Raw genomic sequence first — 19,138 nt, 5'->3', positions numbered from 1 at the left:
GAAGAGCAGACTAACAGAAAAAGACACATAAACATTTTACTAGGGTCATATTCTCAAAACTATAAACTGCAAATGAATTCCCTTGAATACTGAGATATATTCCAAAGAAGTGTGAAATGAAAGTTTATGATCATCTCAAATTCCTCTATGTTAAAACGCATTTTAAATAGTTATTTACATTTAATTTCATTTTAACAATCCTAAATTAAAGAAACGGACATTGACGGAATACTTGATTGTGCCATCTACCTTCAATCCCAGTGGCCTCTATCCTGACCATCCACTCAAAAGCAGAGACCAACTGCTAGTATGCACACTCATTGCTTGTATAAGTGCACAATATATGGCAATGCTAAATTGGAACAATCTGCATGATACATGTGCAACACAGAAATGTTTTTCTATGAAGAATAAATATGCATCACAAACATGAGCTTGATGAGAAGGTGGATATTCAACAATAAATCATGTCTCATTGCTGTTGTGTTATTTGCTAAGTGATAATGTGAATACCTTTTTATTTAGGTCAAAGTCAAAAGTCCACAGGAAGATGAACATAAGAGAGACTTTTTCAATAAACACTCTGACAAGGTAACTTCTCACTAGCATACTTGACACTGTTGAGTTTACTATGTCTCCTATTTTTATTGAGTTTTATCACAAAGTAGAAACTTTTCTTTAAAAATGATGCATATTGGTGTCAGAAAGGTGATAAGAACTTTAAGGTAAACTTATCTGTGAGAGGTTTGACTAACTATTGTACTTCAATAGCCGTAATTAAACTGTTTGACTTCTGTATATAATGAACATGAAATGTGCTAAATTCTTTAGAAATGTAAAGAATGTTGGAAAATGGACATTTATTTAAATTTGTTCTAAACGAATAAAATTCATAACAACATCAGTTATGTATAAAAGGGAGAAATTTTAAATGGAAACCTCAATCATCCTGATCGTTCTTTGTGTGTCTTTAAAGATGCACTTGTGGTTTAGCTTTCTTCTCTGTGATTTATCACAGTTGTTTAGCAGCAAATTCAGATAGGATCAAAATATGCATATTTGGTAGAAAGCATATTTTCCTGGCTCAGAATGATGAAAAAAGCTCAACTTAGTTAATATAAATAAGACATAAAAACTTCCTCTAATTTGGTATCCAATTAAAAGTAGCAATATTTAACCTAAAGCAATGTTAGTCATCTTTCTATCCATCCATCAATCTTCTTCTGCTTATCCAGGGCCAGGTCACGGGGGCAGCAGCCTCAGCAGAGAAGCTCAGACTTCCCTCTCTCTAGCCATCTCCTCCAGCTTGTCCAGGGGAACACCAAGACGTTCCCAGACCAGCCAAGAGATATAAACTCTGCAGTGTGCCCTGTGTCTGCCCTGGGGCCTCCTCCCGGTGGGACATGCCTGGAACACCTCACCCAGGAGGCATCCTTATCAGATGCCCTCACAGCCTCAACTGACTCCTTTCGATGTGGAGGAGCAGCGGATCTACTTTCAGCCCCTCCTGGGTGGCCGAACTCCTCACCTTATCTCTAAGGGAGAGGCCAGCCACCCTTCAGAGGGAGCCATTTCCGCCGCTTGTATCTGCAATCTCGTTCTTTGTGTGAATGTCTGTGTGAATGGGTGCATGACTGGATGTGTAAAGTGCTTTGGGGTCCTTAGGGACTAGTAAAGCGCTATACAAATACAGGCCATTTACCATTTACCATTCTTTAGGTCACAACATCTCGTGACCATAGGTGAGGGTAGTAATCAATCAGTAAATCGAGAGCTTTGCTTTTATACTCAGCTCTCTCTTCACCACGACAGACCAGAATAGTGTCTGCATCACTGCAGCCGCAGCACCAATGCATCTGTTGATCTCCCATTCCTTTCTCCCATCACTTGGGAACAAGACCCCAAGATACTTGAACTCCTCTACTTGGGGCAGGAACTCATCCATGACCCGGAGTGGGCACTCCACCCTTTTCCAGCTCAGGACCATGGCCTCAGATTTGGAGGTGCTGATTCTCCTTTCCACCACTTTAAACTCTGCTGTGAACCTTTACAGTGCGAGCTGGAAACCACCCCATAAAGCCAACAGAACCAGATGACTGCTATGGGCACCAAGCTCTTGCAATGGTTGTATAAGGATTGAATGGCCTGTAGCAATGGGCAAGACAATCCATACTCCCGAAGCACCTCCCACACTCTGAGGGACACAGTCGAATGGCTTTTCCAAGTCCACAAAACACATGTGGACTGGTTGGACAAACTCCCATGCACCTCCAAGTATCCTTGAGAGGCTAAAGAGCTGGTCCAGTGTTACACTGTACAATTACAGTAAATACATTTCTAAGTTGCAGTGTTCTACACAACCAGGATGAAAATCGCTTTGTTCCTCCTGTATTTAAGATTCGACTAAAAGACGGACTCTTCTTTCCAACACTCTGGCATAGACTTTCCCAGGGAGGCTGAGTAGTGTGATCCCCCTATAGTTGGAATACACCCTCCGGTCCCCATTCTTAAAGATGTGAACCACCACTCTGGTCTCCCAGTCCAGATGTACTGCCCCCGATCTCCATGGAACATTTGGAGGTATGTCAACCAAGACTGCCCTACAACACCCAAAGCCCTTAGCAACTCAGGGCGAACCTCATCCACCCCAGGGGCCCTGCAACCAAGGAGTTGTTTTACTACCTCAGTGACCTCACCCTCAAAGATAAACAAGTTGTCCTCCTCTTCCCGACACTCTACTTCCTCAGCAGAAGATGTGCCATATTAAAGAGGTCCTCGAAGTATTCCTTCCACCACCCAACAATGTTCTCAGTTGAAGTCAGCTACGTTCCACCTGCACTATACATAGTGCAGGTAGAGCATCGCTTTCCCCTCCCAAGTCGCTCAACAGTTTACCATCAGTTCGAAAGTCTTTTTCAATGGCCTTTCCAAACTCCTCTCATACCTGAATTTTTGCTTCAGTCACTGCCCAAGCCATATTCTGCTTGGCTTGTCAGCACCTATTAGCTGCTTCCAAAGTCCCACAGGCTAACCAAGCCCGATAGGACTTCTCCTTCAGTCCGTTGGCTCCCTTCACCTCCGGTTTCCTCCATTTGGTTCGGGGGTCACCACCACAACAGGCACCAACCACCTTGCAGCCGCAGCAGTGCAGCGGCTTTAGCAATGGAGGCGCTGAACACGGTCCATTTGGACTCAGTGTCCCCCAATCTCCCTTGGAATGCCGTTGCAGCTCTGCCGCTGGTGTGAGTTGAAGATCTCGCGGACCAGGACCTTTGCTAAGCATTCCCAGCACACCCTCACTATACTGCTAGGTCTGTCCAGCATCCTCTTCCACCACCTAATCCAACTCACAACTGATCAGTTGACAGCTCAGCCCATCTCTTCACCCGAGTGCTCAGAACATATGGCCACAGGTCTGGTGATACGTTAATAAAAATTCATCATTGACCTGCTGCCTAGGGTGTCTCGGTGCCACCTGCATTTATAGACATCCTTATGTAAGCAAATGTCTAAATGCTTTAGACCAGGGGTCTCAAACTCGCGGCCCGCGGGCCATTTGCGGCCCACGTCTCCTCTACTTGCGGCCCGCATATTGATGTGAAGAAATATTTTTTTTAAATTATTGTACAAAAAATGATTTAATACGACGGCAGAGTGTTACAGGCATGGCCCTTTAAGACTGTAGACTCATGGGCGGCGTAGTCCTTGCTGCAGGGAGAACGTGTGGGACTGCCCCTCCCGCTGTGTGTCTGAGTGTGAGGGAGGGAGAAAAAGGAGAGTCAAAAAGTACGAGGTGCTACCGAGCAGAAACGGGAGATGGAAGCATGTAAATATAAAAATAACCACTGCAGCCAAAAAGAGTGCCTGACGAGCCCAGTTGTAAGTGCTATTAAGACTCGACTGTACCCAGTGTTCGTGTTTTCCTCCAAAACAAAGTTCTGCTGGAGCAGCCTTTCAATACCTCTCTCTGTCTCTCACTAGCAATGTTGACCCAGACAGTAAAGCTCGTTCCCGGCTAAGAGCCCAACACGGAACCTAAAGTATTAGCCATGGGTCTCCTTACCACTCTTCGGAGCCGCGGACCTGGCCGAGGTAACAAGAGAGTCCAAACATGGTTAGGGCTGTGTTAGTTCAGTGAGAGATTTATTTGGAAAGAAAACTATTTTCACTTGCAGTCGAAAACTAATGTGTACACTTATGCCTGCATTTTTATTTTGTTAAATACAAACAAAATTGTAGCAAAAGTGCCGGAAAGTATCTGGCCAGAAAGAGCTGTTTATTTGGTAGTTCAATGAAACTACTGTACTATACTGCTGAGTGACTGTCTGCTGCTCGTTAAATACATTTCATTGCAATGTTGACCCTGTGCTAACTTGCATATGACAAATGAAACTGAAGCGGAAAGGCTTCAGATAGTTAAGAGTGAGAAAAAAAAAATTGCGTTCATGTTTGCAATTTTGTCTTGTTACACAATATTTGGAATTAAATAAAACAAACAAAACACTACATTTTAGGAAATATTACAGGGTGTTTTCGTGTTTGTTTTTTGTACTACTTGGACACTAAAGTGGCCCTCCAATGAGATGACCAATGTTCCCTCTAACTTTTCATGTGTCTGAGCAAACACACAAACTCCCTGAGCGTCCCTTGGACCACTGTGAGCGACATCAGACGTGTGCACTGTGGTCACACCAGCATCTAATCCATCCAAGTTACATGGTTTATTAAAATAATCAAATTACAGCATTTACATTTATGTTAGACTACTTTTAAGTAACTGCTTTAGCCCACTTACAATGAAAATTTAAAAAATCTTGTTCATGACCTGTGTAGTATGTTAACACTATTGGAAGTAAAAATAACTTGAACTCCAATTTTGAAAACAACTTTCTTTTTTTTTCTTTTTTTTTTTTCATAAAGCTCTGACTTGTATTATGAGTCTGTGGTCTGGGAGAGAGTCTGTAACTCTGTCTGCCAAATACAGTATTTAATGACCAATGCTGGGCAATTAATTATATAGTTACTTCTTCAAAAAAGTAACTCAGTTTGGCAAACAACAAAGATTTTTGCAGCTATTTTTTTTTAATGCAGCCAAGGCGTTTTTAAATAAACATTTCAAACTATTTACAGAACAATCAACTGTTCTGCATCAAATCTGATGCCACACACATTATTTGTGCCACTCCAAAAATAATTTCTGTCCACTATGAGATAAAGGAGAACAACAGCCTGATACCTGCAGGCCTGACAACAGGAGATGTATCACTGCTGTAACACCTGTAACATTCAGCAGTCGCCTCATTGTTCTGACACACACAACAAAACTATTGACTACACTACACACTAACTACACACTAACTACACAAGATTTGCGCTAAACGTCGCAAATCTCTCACATCTCAAAACACCGCCGTCACTCCTAAAACGTCCCCCCGTTTCTTAACAACTAGATGCCACGTTGCCATATCATTTTTTGATTGGTCGACATGGTACTTTTTTCGACCAATAGGAAAGCGTGGGGAGCGTGGGCGGGTGGGTTTTGTTTTTGCTCACAGGCGGAGAGTGCTTTCGAGCGTTTTCCTTATAAAACGCCGTTTTTACCGTTTCTTCCCGCAGTAAATATAAACAACGATAGTATTCAGGAAGAAAACCAAACATTGCAGATATTTTTATCATAACTCTGGTTTTATGTGGCCGATCAACACAATTTAAAAACTGGTATAAAGTCCACACTTTTTCCGTCAATTGTTCCGTCTGTCCTGCTCACATCTCCAATGGTTGTACACGTTGTCATTAACGTGGCTTCACTCCACATCAGCCACGCTGCTTTGCTAGCTAAAACACCGGTGTCGGCACATCAGGACGTTGTCATAGCCTGTCAACCACGTTGATTGGCTGCGTATATACGAATGTCAATCGCATCATTGGCTGGACTATGGGATAAGGTGGCATCGTTCTAATCCCATACAGGAGCAGCCAGTCACTTACTGACTAACACTACAAAACAGAATTGTTAAAGTTTTAATTTTAATTTCAATTCAGGTTAGATTTTTGTTTTTTGTGCGCAACGCAGATTTTCTGTGCGCAGAGACCGTGCAAGCAGTGCGCAATTGCGCACGTGCGCAGCTTAGAGGGAACATTGGAGATGACGGTGCCAGAAGTGGCCCGCGGCTCATTTGAGTTTGAGACCCCTGGTCTAAAGCATTCAATGTGATAAAGGGAAGCATCTATAAAAGTGTCTGGGTAAAAAAAATCTCTGAAAGAAAAATCAAAGAAGGCAAATCTACAAAATAACACATGATTTTATTAGGAAATTTAACTTTAACAGGCAGCTATGCAGCTAAATATATCAAAACCCACAAAACAAATGATAAGATTAAACAAAAAAAATCCCAGCTGCTGGAAAAAAGAAAATTGCTGAAGATCACAAAGGAAATGCTTTATTCAAAGAAGGAGAACGCAACCTCTCACTATTAGCTTAGGATTGAAACTGACCCACTGAAGTTTGCCACTTCCTTTCCCCAATATAAAATGAATTTTAAAAAGCAGCTGATATAGAAAACTACATACAAAAACAAATGTACTAGTTAACTTTGACATTTTCTTCCCTTGAATTTCCATTTTCCTAGTTTTTGTCCTTATCTTATCAGTTTAATTTCCCATCCACTTCATTCATTTTTGACTGATACAATAGTCCCATGTCATGGACCCCGTGCACGAGAAAATGCTAACTTCCTGGTTTGAGATCGGATGTAGGGTTGTACATTTCCGGTAGCTTTACTTTGCGGTCAATCGCTACTGCGAAGATATACTCCAAAATCATGTCCAAAACTCGAAAACGGAAAGATCGCATTAAGTTACAAAGAGCAGAAGGTGGGAACACTCACCACTGTTGTGTCATAAAAAATCTAATGATCAATTTTGACGTTTAAAGAGTTTAGATCGATCAGTTGTTTACATCACTCAACACAAGCAGAACTGCATTACAAAATCAGAAGACACATCGTCCACATTCAGAAGCACATCTCTGTATAGTGACTGGTCTTATGATTTAAACAGGCAAATGTTCAGCATTCAAACTACAGGTGAACAACAGTCAAACCAGATGTTTCTCCCGTTATGTCCATATCAGCTAGTCAAGTACACACCTACACAGCATGTTAACAAACCGTGAAAAAAAGCCACACAAAAAATGAATGATCGCTGGTGAGGGTTTCTATACATTAGTATTTATGAAGGGTATGTTGTGACTTACCTACAGTGGTCCCTCGCTATAACGCGGTTCACCTTTCACCTCGCTGTTTCGCAGATTTTTTAGTGCAAATTTGCATGCTTTTTTTTTTAACATCACATTGTGTCCTGCGTCCTGATCGCTGCAGACGATCTCCTCCGTGCCGTCTCTCCTGTATAGTACAGAATCGCTGCATCGATCGCTAGCAGTGTGACTCTGAAGTGCAATACTGTATGTCGACGATATCGATGAAACGTTTTGCACTGTCAAAAAATAAAACTGGCTACTTAATTTCACCTATCGCTGGTTATTTTTAGAACATGCCACCCGCGATAAACGAGGGACCACTGTTTACAGATACTGAGAAATATAAAATTTGAATCCCTTTTCTCTTTTGCTCTGAGGTGCGGGGAAAAAAATATCGACAAGTCGATGAACATCATTTACAGATATATTGGGTAAATGCCCAAGACATCTATAAAAATGTAAATTGCCGCTTGATTCATTCATTTGCTTAACTTGTTTTGGACCGTAAACAAGGCGTGAATAGGACACCGGAAACAAAGCTCCCCACAGGAGTTTCCGCACCGGAAGTAGCATATGCTAACGTGCACATAGTCTATTCACTAACATCTGTATTTTGTTTCTATTATAAAACACAGATTGACAAGTTTGCAGTACTATTCACAAAAAAATGCAGTTATTCAGTCATTGATATAATATGCATGACATAATATGCAAAGAGGCATAAGGTTTACAGCTTTATATGATAGTGTTTGTTATAGTTTCACATTATTGTGTTTAGTTGTTTCAAAGTAATAAAGTGTTATAGCTAATTCACAGAAAACAAGTTTTTGAAATATCTCCTTGTGCTTTCCAGATAAAACGTGCATCTGTCTTTCAGGTGGCTTAAGTGTACATGGAAACGTACATCCACTGAAAATAAGAAAGAGATTATTTATTAATAACATTTAAGTATCAGCATTTAAACTAATGCATTTTCTTTGTACACATATTAATATTTATTTATTCATTCTTTTGCTCTGTCAGCACTAAAGTGACTTTATTACCTCTGACTCCTTGAGATTAATGGATTTTCCATCAGACAACTGTTTGAAGATTTCTGTTGAAGAACACAACTTTGAGCTTAAACTGTACAAATCATGAACCTTTATCAAATCTTAGAAGCGAGAAAGATGTTTTCAACTGAAAAAACTTTTCATTCTCACTGCATGAGATTTATTTTCAGCTATCTACACATCTATTGTTGTCATTTCTTCTCGGCTTCACTTACTCTTCATGCAGTCCAAGCGAATCATGAGACTGATGAAGCACTCCAGTGTCATGTGTCCAGAGGAGGCGCCATAGCGCAGAGCCATCAGACTGAGCATGTCATCTGCAACCTTCATTCCTGAAGAACACACACAGTCAGACTTCAGGAGAAGTTTGCTGAGATATATGTACATACATACATATACATACTAGTGCTGTCAGCGTTAATCTCGGTAAAATGATGTTCACACTATAGCGCCATCCAGCCCCACGGACGGGTCAATCCGCGCTATCTTGCTAATGAAGATTTGCCGCGTTAATGAGGTTATGGCGTTAACATCATTTTAACGAGATTAACGTCGCTGACAGCACTAATATATACTAATACACACACACACGTATATGTATATATGCATACATATACACACATGTACATATATATACCCATATGGAAAAGAAATAGAAAAAAATTATAAAAGACTTGCATAAGATGTGGCCTACTTCATATATGAATCATATAAGGCTTATATGATTTACTCATGAAAGTGGCCACTTTCTCATTACTTTCATATATTGTTTTAGTAAGTATCCAAAACATACACGTTTCATTTATATAATTTTTCAAGGGATCTTATATCTGTTTTCACTCTTGTATGCTTTTCATACAAGTTTCACACAAGACGGACACAAACTTTATAAGATTTATATATATCTTTTCCATATGGGTACACATATACCTATAAACATATACCTGAAGCTACAAATGCATTCCTCAGCTCACTCAGTGACAGCGTTCCTGTTTTTGAAACGTCGGTGAGGAAGAAAGTCTCCTGAGAAGAAAAAAAGAAGAAACTGATCAGGGAAAATCTTCACATATATAGCAGATGTATTGATATATGTTTTAAGGCTGTTTTTTTTTTTCTTTCTTTACCTTGTATTTAGTGACCTTGTTCCACAGACGGACGAATTCCTCACTGTTTAGTTTGCCTGTGATTGATGTCTTTTAAAACCCACATTAAGGTAGCAAAGGGACACATCTTAGTCTGGTCTTTCAGATGAGTAATGCTGTTTATATCAACAGAAGAGCACTCAGGTTTGCTTACACATAGACTGTTCTTCTGTTATGTAGCTACAAAGATTCACTGTTACTTTTCAACAGCTCAAAAAGGCAAACTACAAAGTTTCTGGTTTTTCCAGTATCGCATGTATTATAACAGGATACATCCATTAGAGCCACCATGCTGCGACAGGCATCAAGGCTGAACCCTCCAGATTTCATGTCTCCTAAATAAAACAAAGATGAATTAGCAAAGACAGTGTAGCACAAATGTCATCCACAGTATTCAGAGTCATCGACTGCATGTCGAAGTAGCCGTGGCGACTAAGAAACCGAGGGTATTGGACACCCTGCTGTATTACTGATGTTTCCACTAATGTGGACCACAGTTTATTTTCTATTAATAAGTTAGAGGAAACATTGAATATGACTCTAAGCTGCGCACGTGCGCAATTGCGCACTGTTGGCACGGTCTCTGCGCAGAGAAAATCTGCGTTGCGCACACAAAAAAAATTCTAACCTGAATTGAAATTAAAGTAAATGTGTGCCAACACTGGTGTTTTAGCTGGCAAAGCGTCGTGGCTGATGTGGAGTGACGCCACGTTAATGACAACGTGTCCAACCATTGGAGATGTGAGCAGGACAGAGGGAACAATTGACGGAAAAAGTGTGGACTTTATACCAGTTTTTAAATTGTGTTGATCGGCCACGTAAAACCAGAGTTATGATAAAAATATCTGCAATGTTTGGTTTTCTTCCTGAATACTGTCGTTGTTCATATTTACTGCGGGAAGAAACGGTAAAAACAGGGTTTTATAAGGAAAACGCTCGAAAGCACTCTCCGCCTGTGAGCAAAGACGAAACCAAATCACTCCACCCTTTCCCATTGGTCGAAAAATGTACCATGTCGACCAATCAAAACACGGCATTTAGTTGTTAAGAAACGGGGGGAAGTTTTAGGAGTGACGATGGTGTTTTGAGACGTGAGAGATTTGCAACGTTTAGCGCAAATCTTGTGTAGTTAGTGTGTAGTGTAGTCAATAGTTTTGTTGTGTGTGTCAGAACAATGAGGCGGCTGCTGAATGTTACAGGTATTACAGGAGTGATACATCTCCTGTTGTCAGGCCTGCAGGTATCAGGCTGTTGTTCTCCTTTATCTCATAGTGGACAGAAATAATTTTTTGGAGTTGCATCAGATTTGATGCAGAACACCTGATTGTTCTGTAAATATTTTGAAATGTTTGTTTAAAAAATCCGCCTTGGCTGCATTTTTAGGTAAAGAGCTGCAAAAAACATTGTTGTCAGAGTTTTATTTTTTTATTTTATTTTTTTTAAAAAAAGAAAGAAAGTTGTGTTTTCAAAATTGGAGTTCAAGTTATTTTTACTTCCAATAGTGTTAACATACTACACAGGTCATGAACAAGATTTTTTTTTTTTTTTTTTTCATTGTAAGTGGGCTAAAGCAGTTAATTAAAAGTAGTCTAACATAAATGTAAATGCTGTAATTTGATTATTTTAATAAACTATGTAACTTGGATGGATTCGACGCTGGCGTGACCACAGTGCACACGTCTGATGTCGCTCACAGTGGTCCACGAGATCGCTCAGGGAGTTTGTGTGTTCGCTCAGACACATGAAAAATTAGAGGGAACATTGGTCATATTCTCAAAAACCAGAGTTTGCCAGAGTCCGATGAAGGTTTACAGGAAATAATACTGGTTTATAAATTTGATGGGTCAGACCTGGAAACTACGCTATATGAACAAAAGTTTTTACAGGGCTCCAAACCTCCTCTGGCATTAACATCAGCACAAAATCTGTGCACAAGGAGCTTCATGGAATGGGTTCCCATGGCCCAACAGCCATGTGTAGGTGGCCCAGTAAATTTAAATTTAGCTTGACAGAGTTTTTAAAGGCCAAACCTTTCAGGATGTTTTCATTTAGAACCCTCTGGAGCTGCTCAGCATCCACTTCTTCATACTGAAACATTAATTGATTTGGTTTACTACCTGATACATTACACAGATTTTAGACACATAATGCTATATAAACTTGTAATAATGCAGTAATGTGGCTAATATTATTAGCAAAAAGATCTTATTTTAATTACCTTGTCAGAGTATTGACGGAAGAATGTTTTCTTGTTTTCTTCATCCTGATGGTTTTTTACTTTTGTGACCTGACGAGTCAACAGTTTACATTAATAACACATGTACAGCAAAATAACATGGACACAATTAAATGATTTGTTACACACCTTTTCAACTGGCTCATATTTCTGCTCATTTGCATTTGAATTCTCACTGTGGGGAGATAGACCAATATGCATTACTTTCAGAGAAATCAACTGTAATGTGTCAAATGCAAATTTTGTTTTAAAATGTTTTTTATGTCATATCTTTAGACATTGAGGGAGAGCATACTAGCAACATGTCTCTTCTCTTGAGTGGATGGTGAGGATGAAGGAGGCTGTCTCATTGGGTCTGAAGGTGGATGGCACAATCAGGTATTCACCAGGCTTCAGCATAAGGAACTCTATCACCTCACGGGCATTCATGTATTTATCACTCCGAGCAACAGGCAGATGGGTGTTGAAGAACATTGCTGGAAACTTCCCACTTTGCGTTTTGTACTGAAATTATTCAAAGTGATATTTCAGCTCCCCAATTTCATTTGAAGAAGTTTCTGAAGTGCTACAGACATGTCAACTTTAAGGTTTTATGTATCAGTGCATACAGATACACAGAACCTTAATAGTGAAAGACAGTGTACTTTCCTTTTCACATCACCATATGTGTATTATAAACATGAAATAGAATAAATTTGTTTCTTACGTCTTCGGTCACCTTGAAGGACATCAGATGAATTTCGTTCATGTTGGGAATAAATAATAATTCAGTTAGTCGTTAGTTAGTTATTTCAACATGTGCACAGCCACTGTATGAATGTTTGGACAGCATATTAAAGCTTGGCTTGCTAACAAACTGTTTTCTAGCTTACAAATAATTTTTATGTTGTAGTTAATTTTTGATCTGTCATTTTCTGCATTTAAACACCACATTATTATCGTTGTTTCCACATTACGATACAAGTTCTGATAATGGTTAAATACATTTTCATGCTCTGAAAATGTCAACTTCAGCATGTCTTGATGCATTCTCAATCATCCAGGAAAGTAAATCTCCAAAAGTTGAATCTGTTCATCTGGACGTAGCGTTTTGTGGGAGAAACGTTTAAATCACTCATCAAGTGACTTCTTCAGTCTCAGCTGACTGCAGGTTTCCCCAAACCTTATAAACAGTACATTTGCATAATGACTGAAACCAGCCCACTGAAGGAACAATGGGCTGTGAGGTCAGTTCCTTAATCATAATTATGCAAATTCCCATGACCATTGATCAACAATCACTGACCAAAACCCACTGATCAAAGAACACTGATCACTGTTTATAAGGTTTGGGGAAACCTGCAGTCAGCTGAGACTGAAGAAGTCACTTGGATGAGTGACGAAACGTTTCTCCCACAAAACGCTACGTCCAGATGAACAGATTCAACTTTTGGAGATCAACTTCAACATGGTTTTTGTTTTTAACATAGTTATGCGTGTATGAATGATATGACAAAGAGAAATATTTACCAAATATACAGCAAAGCCAATGTGGAGGTTCTGCACCAGGCGTCTGTTCCTCTTGTCAGGCTTTTGCATGAGAGACACTAGAATGTTTTTCTCCCCATTGGTCTCTGAGTTTTCACCTACGACCTTAATTCGATACTGTGGATTTGTCCAGAAAGTGTCTGGAGGACATAGAGGGGAAAATATGTTTTATTTACATGAATTGAAGATTAAAAAATTATGTTTTGCTGAACATTTAAACACCTATATTCCAGTGTATACTATATAATTACCTCTGTTATTTATGCAGCCTCCAGCAGTGGTTCCAGCAACCCACCGACCCTCGTACACAGAGGTCTTCCACTGAGCAGAGGATTTTCCATCTATGAAGTCTGGTTTCAGGCCACAGATGTCAAGATCTGTGTAGAACTTACAGAAATCTTCAATTGCCATCCTGTTAATAAAATCAGGTAGATTTTCATTCCTAATTTATTTAGATGTGATGTGAAAGTATAAAACACTAAGCTTATGACATAGTACAAAGTGACTATATTTGCTTACCAAAACTCTCCATCATCGGCCACTGAAAGGCACATTTGGCGGTCTTGAGAACTCACAGTGTCCCACATGGGGGACCTTAAAGACAGTATTTTAGGTAAGAGATGACACGTTGTGTTGGTAATTTTTATCTAGAGTTGCATATTTTGAAGAAAATTATTCTCTAATTAAATATAGGTGAATGGCATTTTTTGAAACAGTACCAAAGCTGATTACTGCTTACCGATCACTCCAGTCTCCTACCCACTCTCCTTTACCCCAGGGGTTCCACAAACGGATCAGCTTCACAACTTTTCCTTGGCTAATAAGCTGGCAGCAGGCAACAGAAAAATCACAGTTATTGGTTTGATGCATGCTAAATCATCCAGGTAAGTAAATCACACAAGGTTGATTCTGTTCATCTGGACGTAACGTTTTCAATGCAAGAAACGTTTCGTCACTCATCCAAGTGACGTCTTCAGTGTCAGCTGACTGCAGGTTTCCCCAACCTTATAAACAGTACATTGCACAATGACTGAAACTAGCATCACTGAACGAACAATCAGCTGGGAACACTGGTTTGACGGGGAGTCAAGGAGGCCATTTATGTGAAAAGGGAAAGACCATCTGTTAATCGAGGAGGGGGTCTAAGGGTACATCTTTCACCATCTTACAATGTTGTGATTTCAGCCATTCCCCAACTCTCTGTGGATGGTACTCATGGCCACTGATCAGTGGGCTTTGATAAATGGGCTTTGATCAGTAGTTGTTAGTCAATGGTCATGAGGATTTGCATATTAATGATCAAGGAACTGATCTCAGAGCCCATTGTTCATTCACTGGTTCTATTTCCAGTCATTGTGCAAATGTACTGTTTATAAGATTGGGGAAACCTGCAGTCAGCTGAGACTGAAGAAGTCGCTTGGATGAGTGACAAAACGTTTCTCCCATTGAAAACGCTACGTCCAGATGAACAGAATCAACCTTTTGGGACAGATTATTGTTGTATTTAAATGTATGCTCAAAGGTTTTTAAATCTCGCCTAAACATTTTTGTCCAATATGTCAGGAGCTTGTTTTTGCTGTAATTCTTCCTACACTGCTTACTGTGACACTATGTGATAGCATTCTTTTTATTGCTATAATCTTACTAGGGAAGTGTTATTGCTGTAGATTCACTTCCAATACTAACTGTGATTACTGTGCAAGTATAATTCTTTACCTCTTTAACCCCTGTCACAGTGTAGGCGTGCCCTTGGACCAGTCCATTTGGCAAAACTGTGTTAGCAGATGTTTCCTACAATCAAGGAACATTGGTCATTGTAAAAGCATAAAAAATAAAAATAAAGACTTCTGATACAATAATATCATTAGGAAAAAGTGACTGCAAAGTTTGGTTATGTTGACTTAAAGCAAATTTCAACATTTTTGGACACTTTTTCATCATAAAAGGTGTTTCTGGCAGTCAACCGCTTCACAAAAAACTTAAAATAGATTTTGAACTTTCACAGTCCAGTAAGTCAAAACAGTCTTCTAGTTCCAGCATTTTCATTCCCAATTAAGCAGTCCCAAAGTGCATGCTAACCTGGGTTGTATTTGTGCAATATTGGCTGATTATGCCATAAATGTAACTTTATCATTACGTCATTGATTTAGTTTTATAGTTTTTAGGCAATATGATACCAGTTTTATCAGTAGATAATGAAGTGCAGTCTGAGTGGAAAACAGACTTATAACTCACCTCAAAATGCATAAAATGTTTGTTAAAATGTCAAAACAGTTTCACAGCATCTCTAATCTGTACTAACACAAATCAAAGTCCTCTAAGCCCTTTTTTGTAGTTGGAGAATAATCTCCCTGAATAACCTCAGGCTGTTTCTGAGTTCTGTTTTTTTGTGCTTACCCCTTGAGGTGTACCACAGCCCATCAATGTGTTGGATTTGCCAGCTCTGCATATCAGCCCCCACACATCTGAACTGGTATCCGACAGCTGGACGCACACGTGGACGCCACCGGTGAAGTCCATCATAGCCTCTGAAGGAGTTCCAGAAGTCATGTCGGTGTAGGAACCACAAACCCTGACAGAGGTAGATAATATTTTTCACAGATCCCCCACATGTAACTTGTTCACTGTATATCGGATAAATCATATGTTTCTTTGCATACTTGGCATAAGCTTTCTCCAGCAGAGCAGGCCAGAACTCATTTGGATCTTTGGAGTGAACAAAGATTAGTCTGCCATTGATCGTCGGCAACTTGTCATCAATGACGACGTCCACCCACCGCCCGAATCTCCAGAACTAAAATAAAGATACAATTGTTTTGTGAGCTTGTTGTGTTTCATGAAATTTGATCATTAGAGACAAAATAATCCAAACTCTGTGAAATAAACTGCTTTTAAGTTTTAGTTTAGTGAGAAAAAACAGTTAAAGATAATAATTACTTCTCTTATTCTGATAGTTTAATGATGTTTACCCTGAAGTGAAAAATGCCACAGTAGTTCTCTTTGATTTTTTGGTCGAGGGGAACAACTTGTTGAAAGATGTGATTCTGGAAAGTCAGCGCGCCGATTGATGCAAGAAACCAGCAGTTTCCTGGTTAACAACAACAAAAAAGAACCATCAGGACTGCAGGCGGATACAAGAGTGTAAATATTAGGAGTGAAGAAATGACCCTACCAAGTACACCTTGACCAAAGTCAAATCTGGAGTAGCCATCAACCACAAATTCAGCATCAGGAGCAATTTGCTGTAAAACAGGGAGTCAGTTTTCAAATATAAGGATTGCTTCACTCATTTCCACTTTTACTTAATGTATCCGACCATTCCCAAATTTGAGAGGTTTGGGGCCAAATTTGAAATATGTAACTCTTCCATGGCCTGTAATTCACAACTTCACAAGCTTAAATATCAGGATTAATTTAATTATTGTCACAGCCACTAGAGGGCACTGTTACAGTGAAAATTTTATTTCTTGATTCATAAGAAGAGCTACAGTTTCACAATCTCAAATGCAGTGGGGCAAAGGTGGAAAAAAAAAATTGTATTTTGTTTTCTAAAATTCTAAAATGAATTATTAGCTCATGTCTAGCTGTCTAGTTTTGCATGTCAAGCTTGTTTTGGGCAACCAGTTTTATTTTGAAATGTTAAGCATTACTGTTAGCCGTGAACTGGGACTGTGTGAACTGAAGAACACAACTCGTTCAAACACTTTTGCAATCTCACTGCAGAAAAATGTCGTTAGCAGAAAATTTAAACTGAATCACTTGCAGTGAAAAAGGGGGAATCAGTCCACGGCTGATTAAACATTTAGATGTGATAGAGTGTCTAATGCGCAATTTAAATACTCACGGCAGGTCTTAGCCACATCACGTGGGCCAGTTCAGAGGGCTTAAGTATCCCCTGGCCAATAGACTTTGCATCAGGAGGGAACATGTCATCGAGGTACCTTACTCCTTTGATTAGACAGTACTGCTTCAGGTTCTTGAAGTCTTGGTTAAAGAACCTCTCAGGGTTGGAGATGCTCCCATATCCCTTCTGCTTGTGACGAGCCTCCATAATGTTCAGGCATGCACCAGGAAGAGGCATTGCTGCAGTGTTTGTCTGTTTTCAAGAAGTTGGCATGTAAATTTGATAGATTAGTATAATAAATGATATGCTACAAAGAAACAATGTCAGGGCAAATTCTAACAGTAAAATTAAATTCTTCTTAAAATGAACCATACACTCCTCAAACCTCTAGGGTGATTATCAGTCTACTCCACCTCCAGATTGCAACCAGTAAATTACGTTTTTTTGGTAACATAACTTTAGATAGTAAAAATAAAGCTTGGTTGATGTAAGAATTGATGTAAGCACTGGCTGTTGCTTTGGGTTATTTTGTTACAATTAACATCGAGGGAAAAAAAAGTCAATGCCAGAAAAACATCATATACTCTGTCATTTCATATATTTAAATGTCATATAAGACAATTTTATTCTTCTTCGCTTGTGTTTAAATTCAGTACTTCAGAAAAGGTTATTTGTAGGGATGCTTCTTTATGTGTGAAAATCTCCGTCCGCACAAAACAAGTACATACAAATTACAAATTTATTAGACCACTACCCAGTGCAACGTTTATGCCACAGCTGCTCTAAATTAACAGTATTAGTAAATACCAAAATCATGTTTTATGTTTCTGTAACCAACTGTATGTGTAGCCTCTTTAATCAAAATAGTATTTTTAAAGCTGTTGTTATCCATTAATTTTCATATTTGGGTATACAACTGTAAGTTTATTTTAATTTGCCTAATAAATAACAATATAATTCTAAGTAATTTCTAAAAACACATTTTCATTCTTGTTATGATAGATGGTCTAATAAATTTATTAAGTACTGTATGCCCATTTGCTTTCTAGGAAGCTGCTCAGCTCATGCTTAATGTTTATACTGACTATAGCTGCTACTACTAATAATATTAATAGAATTAACAAAAAACAATATACATACTGAGATTAAAGTGGTTGGCATTTAGAGGAAATTACCTAAGATTTAACTCAGTTTTATGAGCCGTTTTTTGCAAGGTAACAGTCTGCAACAGCACAAGTGCAGCATCTGTTCTAAATAGGTACAGGTGACCCTTAATGATACAGGTGGGTCGCCTAACTAAATCTAGGTGAGAAAAAAAAATAGGTGAAATAATATATAAATATTACAAACATTGCTTGGGGTTTTTTTCTTTTAAAAGAAAAAGAAAAATCACTGCAACTTAAAATATATATGAAAAGCCCATATAGTAATAATATTTAATGAAACTATGAAACTAATAAAAACAAAACAAAACCTAACACTAAAAATAAATAGAAAAAGCAAAACTATAATAACTGTGATTTGAGTCATTAGTCCTAAAATTGTTAAACATCTTACCTGAACAAGTCACGAAAGAGGAAGCTTGTTGTTTAGTAGATACGGAGCAGGTCTGCAGGTAAGAGTGGACAGGCTTCAGTCTTATATAATGCACACAATCCCCTAAATCAGCCAGGACAGGTTGTGGCTCCTCCTTACCTTACTATGCAAATTTCACTTAAACTCCACCACTTTCCTTGGAATTACTCTGGAACCTGCACAGTTAGTTTTATAGGTGTTTACACCAAAGTCATTTTAGTTCTTTTTAATTCTTAATGTACAGGTGCGATGCCCTGTATACAGCTTTCTGGTTTTTATTTAAAATAACTCAAAAGTTTGCTTGACTTCAGTGCAAATATGTAACTCTGTTGTTGTATGTTGTCTGGTAAATATACAGTATGTTTTAGATGTTTGAACAACCTTGAGTAAGTTTGTTTAAACTTACAGGGCTGCCATGGTAGTTGGCATCCACTTCATTTTTGGTTTCTTTGAGCATCTGTGCATGTTAGAACTTGTAACTAAACAAAGATTTCCTGGCTGACA

General features: G+C 38.9%; 1 protein-coding gene across 1 annotated transcript; it reads right to left on the bottom strand.

Annotated features, from left to right (window-relative positions):
- Positions 1 to 7,863: 7,863 nt before the first annotated feature.
- Positions 7,864 to 18,729, bottom strand: LOC116311103 (calpain-1 catalytic subunit-like). The gene is made up of 22 exons (XM_039602883.1): positions 18,617 to 18,729; positions 17,060 to 17,311; positions 16,388 to 16,457; positions 16,185 to 16,303; positions 15,876 to 16,009; positions 15,613 to 15,787; positions 14,932 to 15,006; positions 13,955 to 14,040; positions 13,735 to 13,809; positions 13,467 to 13,627; positions 13,198 to 13,355; positions 12,395 to 12,406; positions 11,984 to 12,192; positions 11,818 to 11,863; positions 11,671 to 11,739; positions 11,483 to 11,540; positions 9,726 to 9,787; positions 9,435 to 9,503; positions 9,255 to 9,333; positions 8,526 to 8,642; positions 8,302 to 8,354; positions 7,864 to 8,167 (listed from the first exon to the last, which is right to left on the bottom strand). Exons 2-22 carry the CDS (start codon positions 17,294 to 17,296, stop codon positions 8,141 to 8,143), a joined length of 2,091 nt encoding a protein of 696 aa, XP_039458817.1. The 5' UTR covers positions 17,297 to 17,311; positions 18,617 to 18,729; the 3' UTR covers positions 7,864 to 8,140.
- Positions 18,730 to 19,138: the final 409 nt, after the last annotated feature.

Source organism: Oreochromis aureus, linkage group 19 (genome assembly GCF_013358895.1).
Source record: "Oreochromis aureus strain Israel breed Guangdong linkage group 19, ZZ_aureus, whole genome shotgun sequence".
In the NCBI taxonomy this organism is placed as follows: Eukaryota; Metazoa; Chordata; class Actinopteri; order Cichliformes; family Cichlidae; genus Oreochromis; species Oreochromis aureus.
Note: the sequence above shows the minus strand (reverse complement) of the source record. Positions and strands in the feature narration are given on the sequence as shown.

What these genes read in the sequence shown, in the direction of transcription:
- LOC116311103 (XM_039602883.1), bottom strand. Translation starts at nt 17,296, where the DNA reads ATGCCTCTTCCTGGTGCATGCCTGAACATTATGGAGGCTCGTCACAAG. An exon ending in GTAGGAGACTGGAGTGATCG is followed by an intron (nt 13,810 to 13,954) that starts GTAAGCAGTAAT and finishes ACTGTCTTTAAG; the next exon opens with GTCCCCCATGTGGGACACTG. An exon ending in AGGCTGCATAAATAACAGAG is followed by an intron (nt 13,356 to 13,466) that starts GTAATTATATAG and finishes TATGTCCTCCAG; the next exon opens with ACACTTTCTGGACAAATCCA.